A 12,058-nucleotide genomic window follows, 5' to 3' on the forward strand; every position below is an offset into this window, starting at 1 on the left:
TTTAATTTTTCATCTTTTGCATTAAAGTATTTTCGAAATATTTTACACCTTTTAAATAAATGCAACAGGGTTGCCTAAACAACGTGATATTTTTTTGGTTCTGTATTGTTTTAAAGAAACAAGTTTATAAAAAAAAGTACACGAAAATGAGCACATTATACCGATGTGTCATATTCTGAATTGATACAATTATAACGTTACTAGAACATCAAAATATGGTTTAACCTTTGATCAAAATTTAATTTTGATTTAATGTAATCAGGCTTTTACAATAACATTTGTGTTTAAAATCCAATGCATATTAGAAAGGGATATCTTGCTCTGAAAGAGTAAATATATTGTCTCTCAAGACTGTTCGTATTTTCGAAAAAACACTTTACCTACCTCAACATTTATTTAATATGTAAACAAGTGTAATAGTAAGAGAACTTGTTCTTGTTTATAAATCAAGTATAGTAATTTGTGTTGTTGTTGTTTTTTTTCGAAAATCTATATTTAGCGCATAGCTATCCTATCTTTTAACCCGGAAGTATATTGCAGATGTCACATATCTACCTAAGTTATAATTATGCAAAATGGATTTTTGGAAATTAAGTTAAATTCATTTCAGATGATATACAACGAGCTACTGATTCAAACGATACAGGTAATGTTTACCTTAATGTCCTTAAACATTCTTTCATTTACAACATTATTCCTTCAAAGTATGCAAAACAAAAATAAAAAAATCTTTAATATCTTGAACTCTACAAATATTATCCTTAATGTGTATAAATTTTACAGATAAAATAAAACAGTTTCTTGATATATGTTTCCATCATGTTAAATTTAAAAGGGCTAGCGATTTTAAGGTTTAAAACAAATGCTGGTTCCTGCTTAACCCTAAATGTGCTGGAACCGAAAGTGTTGTGTTAAGCCTTTGCCATCAGTATAGAGCCAGGCCAGCCTGCACATCCGTACAGTCTGACCAGGCTCTATACTGTTGGCTGACAAACTTTAAATACTCAAATTGATATCCCTAAAATTAAAAAGGGTCAGTCCCAAAAAATGGAAGTGGGACAAGTCCATTTAAATTATTCAGCATGTTAAGGGTTAATATAGCAGATTACCTGTCATCATGAAAATATATAAAGGAAACAATAACAAATATTCTTTTCTCAAATATGTACCTAAGTAAAGAACGTCAATTTCCTCCGACTTCCGATCATCACGCCTGGTGATATTCAAAGATGATGTTTAATTTCAGATCACTTTAGCAGCAAATGGATGAAGGAAAGACATTATTTCGTCTATTACGCAATGATGAAAATCCATTACAATTTGGAATAATTGCCAAGATTCCATTAGCAGTGGAAAGTCCAAGGAACCATATAAGTGAAGGATCTAAACTGCCTTCACAGTGGATATCAACATCTAGGAACATGGCAGCTATTGATCTATTAATAAAATTAAAACGAAAAACTGAGGGCCCCAATGCTAAATGCAGAGTTGCAGTAATTGATGAACAGAAGTTGCTTTGGTACTCGCAATTAAGTGTGTTTCAAATTCGACAACTTTTTCAAACATTTAATATAAGAAATGGTCAAATACCAGCACATCTTTATCCAATGTTATGCCCGACAATTTCATTGACAACAGGTCCAGTTTTAGATTTCACAGATCAGCAAGTTTTGGATACATATATACCTACAGTGCAGGGTGTCGGAAACAATAATAAGATTAGAGGTTATGCAATGAAGTACAGTGAAGTGTTAGTGGAACGATATATTCCGGCGGACTGTTGTATTGCTGTATACAACAAGTAAAGTCAAGAATTAATTTAACTTCTATATAAAATAAGCATGCAACTGTTAAATATTACCCGAGTTGATGTTTAATGTGAATGTTAAGTTTCTATTATTAAATGTTAAAGAAATTACATGAATTTGTTATCTTGTCTAGAATAACTGATTACATAAAGTAAACAATTGTTAAATAAATACCAAACTGAATTACATGTATGTTCTCAAGCTGAGTTGAATTGTGTGTATCCATAAAGTGCATACCTTGTCTAGTTTGAATTTAACCTTCATGAACGTGCCCTAATTTCAATTTGATAATATGGTTTAATGTCACCATTATATGTTTTCAAGTTCTTTCCTGTGTAGAACCTGAACCAAACTCACACTGCTTATATCCAAGTTTCAGAGTTCCTCATACCCCTATAACCGAAAAGTTTATAGATATAGAAGAAAACAGTGGGCATCCTCATTCGGAACCGCCTCGGTTATTATCTATAATAACATCGGAAACAATACGGATTGAAAGTAGCTCTACCACGTGGTTTCAGATGTAAACAGAAAAAGAGATAATGTAAAACGAATGTATATATTTGACATCTATCTGTTCCAGTACTCGTATGCTTGAAAATATGTCTGACAACAATTTGTAATTTAAATATGCGAACTGATGTTCAATTTTAAACATATCCGACCAAATATCAACATGATGGTTTTTTGTACTTTCGGTTTCTACAACCATAATAATAAATATATAAATAATGTATTGTTTGCTTTTGTACCTATGAATTCACTTATTTTAGGTGGCCTTTTACTACATAAGTTATATTGGAAATAAACTTGTCAACAACTCCCAGCATTAAATTACTATTTGTTTACATGTTTAGTTTCTTAGCGTAGGTTAGACCGAAATACCGCATCCGTTCTGTGTATTCATACTATTGTGTTCGAGGTCCTTATCCGAAGACTCACGGAAAGGGATGAGTAGTTGAGATTGAGGGCATCCTTATTACAAAATATAACGTTTCTCCCGAATAACTTTTTTTATCTTCTGAAATAGGCTAAGCTTCCCGTGTTTTGCGGACGATGCCTTTTTTGTTAAACATTTCATTTCATCATCATTAATAAGGATGTTCTCCTCCCAGGAAGATTTGACCTGAAAATCATTTTTCACAAAGCTTACTGTGAAGGTCACACACCAGATAAAAGAGGGACTCCGGTGGAAAGTGCTTGTCATTTGGCTTTTATACCACGAAGACAAAATCTGATACAATGATTAACTAATTACATTTCGGCACTGGACAAACTTTAGATAATTTTACGAAAGATAAAGATTAATACATTATGAAGTTTACGTTAAGGCAATGATAATAATTTGATAAATCAAGATTACAGATAAAAGGTGTTTTTCGTGATTTACGTCAAACTGTGAAACTCGTTATGTATTTAACGAATTCAAAAAGCTCGGTGATAGTTTGCAGGTCCAAAGCTTTTAGCTCTAGTTCCATCCGGAAATACTAACTGGAAAGGCATTCAGTAAATGAATGCACATTTGGATAGAATATTTAAGTGTAAATTTGCATAGATCATAAAGAAACGAAGAAATTTTAATGCAACGTATCTCGACAGATGTGTACTTGAGTCCAGTTCCTCCAACACAGCTATTGCAGGCTTAGCTTTCTTCCACGCCTTAAATGAGTTGAAAGATCAGCGCGTGTTAGGTCCATGTTGTACCAATGCGTCAAGATCCGGGTCGGACAAAATATTCCGGTTGTACATCATTTACAAAATTTACCATTTGACTGCCCGTAAGTAGACCTTTAAAAGATGAAAACACAAACATAAACAAGGAACTTAAAGGAACAGTAAATGCACCCCAACAGAACCAGCAACTTAAGGACCATTGCTAAGAAGTCCAGCAGGGCATCAAACAAATCCACGAGAAGGGAAAAGGACTGAAGGAGTGTTATTTTAATTAAATCAATAAAAGAAATGATAGAAACAAAGACACTATATAGAAGGGAACTAATTATGTCGTTTAGAGTGGCGCCTTTTTCAATGTCACTCAATGTAAATCATCCTGAGTAACATTATTATTTTAAATGTAGTGCTGACGATAAAACAATGTCATCATCATTTTTAGTGTTCAACATCATTTGCCGACCAATGACAGCGCTTCATTTTTTTTTAAAAAATGCCCTTCTTAATTGTATAGACAGGCAAGACGGACACTTAACAATTAAGAGTTTCGAACGGAGTCAGCATGTGTAAACTGAATGTAGTAGCCCCGCCTTATTAGGATGACTTGACAATGGTAAAAAATAAGCGAGAACTAGGTCAATGTTCTTTCATACAATGAACTACCGCTTTTATAGCAGCGTCCTTTAGTAAATATAGAAAAACCCAAACATTTTGGTCATTTTGAACTTACATATATAAATCACAAATGAACGGTGATTGTCATTTAAATATTATCTACTAAAGCAAACAGGCACATGAATGGTATAGTTTCACTCATCTGTTCACTTTGTTCAGGGGTTATTTCTGTATATTTCAGCTGGAAATGTCCTCAATCCTTCGGCGACCAAATTAAACAGAGAAGTGCTAAAGTTGGTATCACAATAATCATTCACATCCAATTTTTTTTTAGGAAATGGGAACATTAAAGAAATTCAGCGTTAAACGATGTTATTAATGTAAACTCTGTCATCGCTTGCTATTTATATATTGATTGACCTAACAGATAGACGAAATGTAATGTGCTCTCTAAACTCTATTCTATGTATTGAAAAGAACATTCTATAGGCGGGAGGCGTCCCAGCAGGGTCAAATAAGAATAAACACTAAGAAGGTTAGTTTTATTAAGTAAACATTAGAAAAATTAAGCATTCACGGTCGCTTACTACCTGTCACTTCCTTTTAGGTTCTTAATAGTTAAAATTTCACTTTATAAACACTAACATTTTTGACCAGCCAAATGTAAATGATCTTAACAATGAATAAGCTGAAGCTATCGTGATTCGTTCTTATTTGCAGGGGTTCACAGTTTCTTTGGCAAAGAAGCAAAGGTACCTATGAAGGGTTATATACCTAAAACAATCGGTGTAGCTTTGCAAAATCGCAGTAAAGAGCGTCCAACGATGGTCATGCGATAAAGCAGTTAAAGAATAAATACTTTGACTTAACCGGCTGGACTCCGTCTTAGTTAAGTTCCTATGATTGACCCTTATTGTCTCCCCATTTGCTGCCATACCAGCCTGTAAAGTCCGCGATAACATTCTTTAACTATTACGTAAGGCTTGTAAAATATCTCACAGCGTCGATAATTAAATATTCCGGGCTATTTATAGAGTTTACAGTGCAATAGTGCAATACATACATTGCCAGTATGAATCTTAAGATGCGAAAACAATTGTAAACAATTCTGTTCATTACAAACATGTCAAAAAGGTCATCAAATGCAATTCGAAAATACATACCTGTACATTTCTGAAACGTCATTATATAGATATATGTGCAAACCAGAGCAGTATAATATAATTGTAACGATTGGTTTAAAACTTGGACAGCCATTCTAGATAACGATATATAGATATGATGTCATTTAAACCTGAGTGAAATGTTATTTCCTTGATTCTTTATTTAGAATTTAGTGGTTTCCTCTATAAAACATATATATAATATTCTTTCCAGACCGTTCTTATTCATTTAAGCTACCAATTCTCTAGTAAACAGGCTGTACAAATAAGAATTCACGGGATCTACAATTGATATATTTTTATGTTTTATAGAGGTAAATAATTATCACAAATAGATATTGTTATTTGTAACAATTTTGCGTTGCTTTTCTCTATAAAAACGTTCGAGATTCATTCTTTTAGTTTAAACAATATTTGTAATAAATTTACGTGATTGTTTGATTTATATTTAAGGAAATTGGATAAAAAAGATTATTGTCTAATTCAAATATTGTGAACTAGCAAAAATATTTCAATGTATTTTTACACTGATATATATTTTTGTTTTTGACAGCATCATTTCCTTATAGAAAATATAAATGGAGAGTAAAACTAAACTATATCGTCTTCTGCGAGATGATGAGGAAAATCCTTTAGAAAACGGTGTAACCGCCAAACTTCCTCTGGCTGATGAGACACCGCTACATCACATACGTCACGGATCTCGTACCCAATCACAGTGGATCTCAACCTCTCGGAGTCTTGATGACGTAAAAAAGTTAATTCGATACAAAATATTACATGAGGGGCGTAAAGCATGTAGAGTTGTTGAAATTGACGAACAGAAGTTGGTTAAACTTAAAAAAGAGCTTAACAGACTGAAGATTGAAAAAGTGATGAAGATCTTAGAAATTTTGCAAAAACCTTCAGAATTAATATTAACGGATCTTTTAATGGATTATATTTTAACAAATACAACAGGTAAAATATTAGACTTTACTGATGAAAGTATTATGAACACGTATATCCCTAATCAATTTGGAAACATGACGGCTCGGGGTTACGCAGAGAAATACAGTGAGGTTCTTGTAGAGCGTTATATACCATCAGAATGCTGTACGCGCATCCACATTGTGACAATGTAGGTTTCTTGTATCTGAATTTGGCGTTACATATGATACAATCAAAATGTTATACAAGCATGCAACCATGCTGTAATAATGTAGTTGACTTGTGTTTAGATTGAGCGTTACATGTCAGCAGAATGTTGTATATAAGTTCACGTTACAACAATGAAGGTGACTTGTGTTTGGTTTTATCATACCAGCAGAATGTTGTACGTTCGAATGGAGACAAAATGTGTTTGGATTGAGTGTTTCATGCCAGCAGAATTGTGTACGTTCGACCACGCTTTAAAAATGGAGACGAAATGTATTTGGACTGAGTGTTTCATGCCAGCAGAATTGTGTACGTTCGACCACGCTGTAAAAATGGAGACGAAATGTGTTTTGATTAAGTGTTTCATGCCCGCAGAATGGTGTACGTTCAACCACGCTGTAATAATGGAGACGAAATGTATTTGGATTGAGTGTTTCATGCCCGCAGAATGGTGTACGTTCAACCACGCTGTAATAATGGAGACGAAATGTATTTGGATTGAGTGTTTCATGCCCGCAGAATGGTGTTCTTTCGACCACGGTATGATAATGTAGTAGACTTGTGTTTTATTGAGCGTAACATACCAGCAGAATATTGTACATACGACCACGCTATGATTAAATGTGTTTGGATTGAGTTTTTCATACCAGCAGAATGTTGTAGATGCGACCACGCTTTAATAATGGAGATGAAATGAGTTTAGATTGAGCGTTTCATACCAGAAGAATGTTGTTCCTTCAGCCACGCTTTAAATATTAAGTTGACTTGTGTTTTGAATAAGTGCTACATATTGTCAGAATTTTGTACATGTGCATGCGACCACGCTATAATAACTTAGTTGACTTGTGTTTGGAATGAGCGTTTTATGCCATCAGAAGTTTGTACATGCATCCACTCTATACTAACGAAGGTGACTTGTTAGTGATCATTAGATATTTTGGACATGTCGTTAGGGATCGTTGGATATTTGAGACATGACAAAGTTGTCACGTGTTGTTTAGAGATAATTGTTCTTTTCATATTTTTATAATCAAGTATTATGAAATAACTTTATATGCATCTCTCAAGGCACGTGTACACAGTTGTAATTTTCAATTTGAAAATTTTCATCATATTTAATCAATGTTTATAATTATACTTGTAAATAAAGATTTGAAATAACGTTTGTAGTTATATGATTTTACCAAGTAAATATGTATACGCCTTTTATTGTGGGTATTTATGTTACCAGCTTTCAACGCTTATGATTAGACATTGATAAACATCCGTTTTTTTATTGTTTTTTTATTGTCTAATATCAAAACTAGACCCATAAACATAGTACCAAACTGTATCAATCAACCCATAAATGAACACACAATAAGCAAGCACACTTCGCCTATAAACACGGTATTAAGAAATGAACCCGTGATGACCAACGTCCAAACAGCCTTCTATACCAAAATATCTAAAGCGACATACATTGGTATCATGGGTATTATAAGGTCTGATATAAATCTAGTTATTATAGGAATATCTCAACAATCTTATACCGACTCGCCTTTTAATCGAGTTTATTCACGTGTTTACGATTAAACCCTCAATGAGTTCATAGTTAAAATACAAATTAAACTTTTTTTTAAAAATTCATTTGAAAATTCATTAATAGGTCATTAGGTTAGATAGTTGTGCAATTTGCGTAATTCGCAATAAAGAGTCTTCTGGAACAGTACTAGGATTTTCCTATTATAATAGGTATTTTTCTTAATAAAGAAAGTATGGGTTTCCTTCTTTCTATTTATTGTCAATCAATAAGAAATACAACTCAACAATAGTATTTTAATGTCATTGTATATGTCATATAGATTGATATTGATTTACATTCATAAAGGAATTTCTAACTTAGTTTTGAATTTGCTCCAAATATCATAAGCAAATTTAAATTTTCAACATATGTAGACTGTTGTATTTCGATACTAGAGAACTTATACATTATTTAATTGTTCCGTTATTACTCCCCCCCCCCCCCCCGAAAATTAAATTGATTATTATTCCATTTCTACAATAATAAATGTTTATGAAATATTGAAATTAAAAACAAAAATGAATTCATTTAACAAGAAAGATACTTAAGATAGATAAAGTCATATTTTTTCAATGCAGAAGTATGTCGCATTTTGTCATAGCAAACTTGACTTGGACTTGATCCAAAATATGTATCAGATAAAGATTGAAACTAAAAACTTCTTTATTTGGTCGGTCAACAATGACGTTAGTAAAGGTTAAGAACAAATTGCTGAAAAAAACAACATCATATGTTTTAATCTTGCTCAATTAGTCGCATACCTTACTATAAGGTTGAATTATTAACGATAAAAAGGTGAAATAACGAAACTCTACGTAAATGGACAATTTTGTGTTTGACAGTAAAACATGCGTAAAAAGGACCGCATGCATGCTTTCGTTAGTTCTTACTTGTTTTTATAACATTTGTGGTATGTTTTGCATTTGTAATAAAGTATATAAATATTTCCAGTGCCCCCCACCCCCACACTTTCAAAATAATTTAATAGCTTTTATAAGTAAACACACTTTTACAAAACATGTGATCGCTTTCTCTTTATTTTAAAGTATTAACAGTTAAGTTGTACAATAAGTTTCTATACTTAAAAATTCATTTTGTAAATCTGTGATTTTTAATTAACTGTATACTGTACTCGAATGTGATAAACTGATATTACATTTTTACTTTGTTTGTGTTGGTTGCTGATCTGCTTCTTTCATATATTATTTGAGTTGGTGATTTACTTTAGAGGGAGACACAGGCAAAATTTTCATTTCTTAGTTTTGAGTTTTTCAGTCATTATTCTGTAAATGCCCTCAAAATGAATATATCAGACAGTCAAAGGAACAAAAGTTTTCTCCATATAAAGAATAAAATGGTGGTTTCCTAACTTGACCCGTGTGGGTCAGGTTAGAGCGCTATGATTTCACAATAGTTGTCAAAGTGAACTCTGGAAACGTTAAAGAACATGTCAAATGAATGACTTAGACTTGTTTCAATCATACAATATCCATATTATCTGTTATTGTAACTTCAATGGTTTGTTCAAGTCATGTGACTTGTTTTAAAACTATTTGGTGATTCTATTCGGGTCTAAATTTTGTTCAACATATATAGATATATTTACGCTTCAAACCCAAAATATTTAGAATTTAAACAGAAATTCATGCTGAAACTTCAAGAAATGTCATTTTAGTGTGAATTGAGTACATAAGATCATTTTAATATTTTTGTCATTATTTCGCCTGAATATCCCTTTAAAAGTTTCTAAATTGTCAGATTTTTTGTTTACTACTATTCTTTGTCCAATTGTACGATAACGTTTTATCTTGGCTTTGCTCAGCAGCTATCTCACAACTGACTTTGAAATACCCATTTTTTAATAGTTTCCAATTCTAAAGTTTTGTAATTGTTTTGTATTTAAACCTGATTTTTCATGAAATACAATAGATAATCTCGATTTATCTGTGACTAAAGAAAAGAAAAATTTAGTTTAGTGCATCAATTTAGTTTTGTAACTTTTTGTTTTAAATTAAGACTGATGGTTCAACTAGATAAAATTTAGCCAATGAAATTAAACTTCGAAAAAAAACACAATAAAATGTACAACTCCGATTATTTCACATTAATACGAGTAATAGTATAAGAAAAATCTATAAAACGACATAATAGGAAATCTTTAAAAGACTGTCTGGTTTCAGTGCCGGCAAATTAATAAAATAAACACAGACATATCGTGCCCTTTTTTGTAAATATAAACCCAAATCAAAAAGGGACCAAAAATTTTTTTTCTACACTTTTTTTCCCCTTAAACATTATTTTTAAAGGGGGAGATAAACATGGGGTTACATTTTGGGGTTTTTCCCATTACGTAACTGAAAAATAAGACGTAGTTTTTTTTCTTTAAAAAAAATTTAAACGAGTATTTTCCTATAGTTTTTAAAAGGAAAAACAGGGTAACTTCCCAAACAAAATGCATTCAAGTTAAAAACCAGTGTTTACAAGCAAAGTAACACACATACAATCGTGATTCGTTAAACAGTTCTAATTAATAACAGTGCTGTCGGTCTAATAATCAAACATTATTTCAAAGTTTTAATTGTATACCCGGTATTTTATCAACGTTAATGTTTGCAAATTATCGGAGACATTTTAACTGTCTATCGTATATAGTATTTTAGTGTCAGGTAATATTGTGGCAGATGTTATAGAAGAGATATGGATGACAGTCGTAAACTTTATCGACTACTACGAGAAGATGAGAATCCTATGATAGATGGGATCAGAGCCAAACTTCCGCAGGCACAAGATACCCCGCTTAAGCATATACGCAATGGATCATGCAGAAAATCTCAATGGATTTCAACTTCAAGATCCTTATCTTGTATTGAAAAGTTTATAAAATTGAAAAGGAAAAGAGAAGGAAGTTTTACAGTATGTAGAGTTGTGATAATAGATGAACAAAAGTTAATGCTTTACTCGGAATATTTTCGTCTCAGAAACATTTTTAGGAGCATTACCGAATATAGAAAAGCCCCAATTGACACATTAATAAAACCGTTGATTGACGAGCAGACTATTGGTGAAATTTTAGACTTTACAGATCCAAAAATCATGGACAAATATATTCCTTCAAATCCGTCACGACCAATGATTAACGACCGAGCTCGCGGTTATGCTAGGAAATACGATGAGGTGCTTGTCGAAAGATTTATACCTGCCAGCTGTTGTCTCGACATTCTTTACAAATAATTTTATGTGAATATATTATCCGCTTTTTATATTTTTGTTAGGTAATACTATTTTATATTGTGCTTTTGTATGATTATTTTATAATTTGATATCATTTTTATTGTTTTACTATTTATATGAATATTTACATTAATTATTTAAACAGCATGTAACATATGTTTAAGTGCAATAATAATTGTATAGTTCTTTCAATTTGTATTTGCTTTTATTTCATAAGACAGTACAATTACCAATTTAAAAGAATGTTAAAAATTTCAAACATTGATATGTGGGGTTTTGTCAATTTTTTTTTAAACCCAAATTTTGCGTTTAACCCCGGGTTTTATTTTTTTTTTGGGGTCATATTGGCCCCAATTTCCCGTTTTTCTTATGCAGGAAATATATACCCGTCATGTACCAGAGTATATTATAAATTTTCTTAAATAGAAGGTTGTAGTCACACATAAAGGCCATTTAGAGACTTGATATGAGTTATCAGAGATTGAAGAAACACGTGCAATAAACTTGCAATAACTTTCAACGTTATTGGCGGTGTTATTGACTGTGTTTTACTGCACCTGTGCGATATTTTATATCATTTATGGTATAGAAAATCGAATGTTATAATATGACTGGTATGGTTTAGAAAATCGAAAGTTATAATATGACTGGTATGACAAAGTATTCGAATTTAATGATAAGATATCCAATGTTAATGTAAAGGTTAAAGTTATCCCGAAACAAAAATGCATCTTGTTCAAGGTAATGTAACGGATGCAGTTACACATTGAATCCTGATACAGTTCAACGTGTCATATTGACCTTATATGATATGCACAACGTCTTATTTTGGTTAAGAAATAAGCTAAGTTAAGGTGTAATGAATATCA

General features: G+C 31.9%; 3 protein-coding genes across 3 annotated transcripts; all 3 read left to right on the forward strand.

Moving 5' to 3' along the window:
- The first annotated feature begins 493 nt into the window (after positions 1-493).
- On the forward strand, positions 494-2,009 carry LOC132736673 (uncharacterized). The gene is made up of 2 exons (XM_060723864.1): positions 494-646; positions 1,247-2,009. The coding sequence occupies exon 2, from the start codon at positions 1,263-1,265 to the stop codon at positions 1,803-1,805; it is 543 nt and encodes a 180-aa protein (XP_060579847.1). The 5' UTR covers positions 494-646; positions 1,247-1,262; the 3' UTR covers positions 1,806-2,009.
- Positions 2,010-5,429: 3,420 nt separating this feature from the next.
- On the forward strand, positions 5,430-7,556 carry LOC132736672 (uncharacterized). Its single transcript, XM_060723863.1, has 2 exons — positions 5,430-5,571; positions 5,811-7,556. Exon 2 carries the CDS (start codon positions 5,836-5,838, stop codon positions 6,379-6,381), a length of 546 nt encoding a protein of 181 aa, XP_060579846.1. The 5' UTR covers positions 5,430-5,571; positions 5,811-5,835; the 3' UTR covers positions 6,382-7,556.
- Positions 7,557-10,655: 3,099 nt separating this feature from the next.
- Positions 10,656-11,189, forward strand: LOC132736671 (uncharacterized). Its single transcript, XM_060723861.1, has one exon. It carries the CDS (start codon positions 10,656-10,658, stop codon positions 11,187-11,189), a length of 534 nt encoding a protein of 177 aa, XP_060579844.1.
- The last annotated feature ends 869 nt before the right edge of the window (positions 11,190-12,058 follow it).

The sequence above is a fragment of the Ruditapes philippinarum genome, unplaced genomic scaffold, assembly GCF_026571515.1.
Source record: "Ruditapes philippinarum isolate M1 unplaced genomic scaffold, ASM2657151v2 ctg15337_1_1_1_1, whole genome shotgun sequence".
Taxonomy (NCBI): Eukaryota; Metazoa; Mollusca; class Bivalvia; order Venerida; family Veneridae; genus Ruditapes; species Ruditapes philippinarum.

Bases quoted from the DNA above. Each gene is read 5' to 3' on its own strand.
- LOC132736673 (XM_060723864.1), top strand. From the start codon at position 1,263: ATGGATGAAGGAAAGACATTATTTCGTCTATTACGCAATGATGAAAAT.
- LOC132736672 (XM_060723863.1), top strand. From the start codon at position 5,836: ATGGAGAGTAAAACTAAACTATATCGTCTTCTGCGAGATGATGAGGAA.
- LOC132736671 (XM_060723861.1), top strand. From the start codon at position 10,656: ATGGATGACAGTCGTAAACTTTATCGACTACTACGAGAAGATGAGAAT.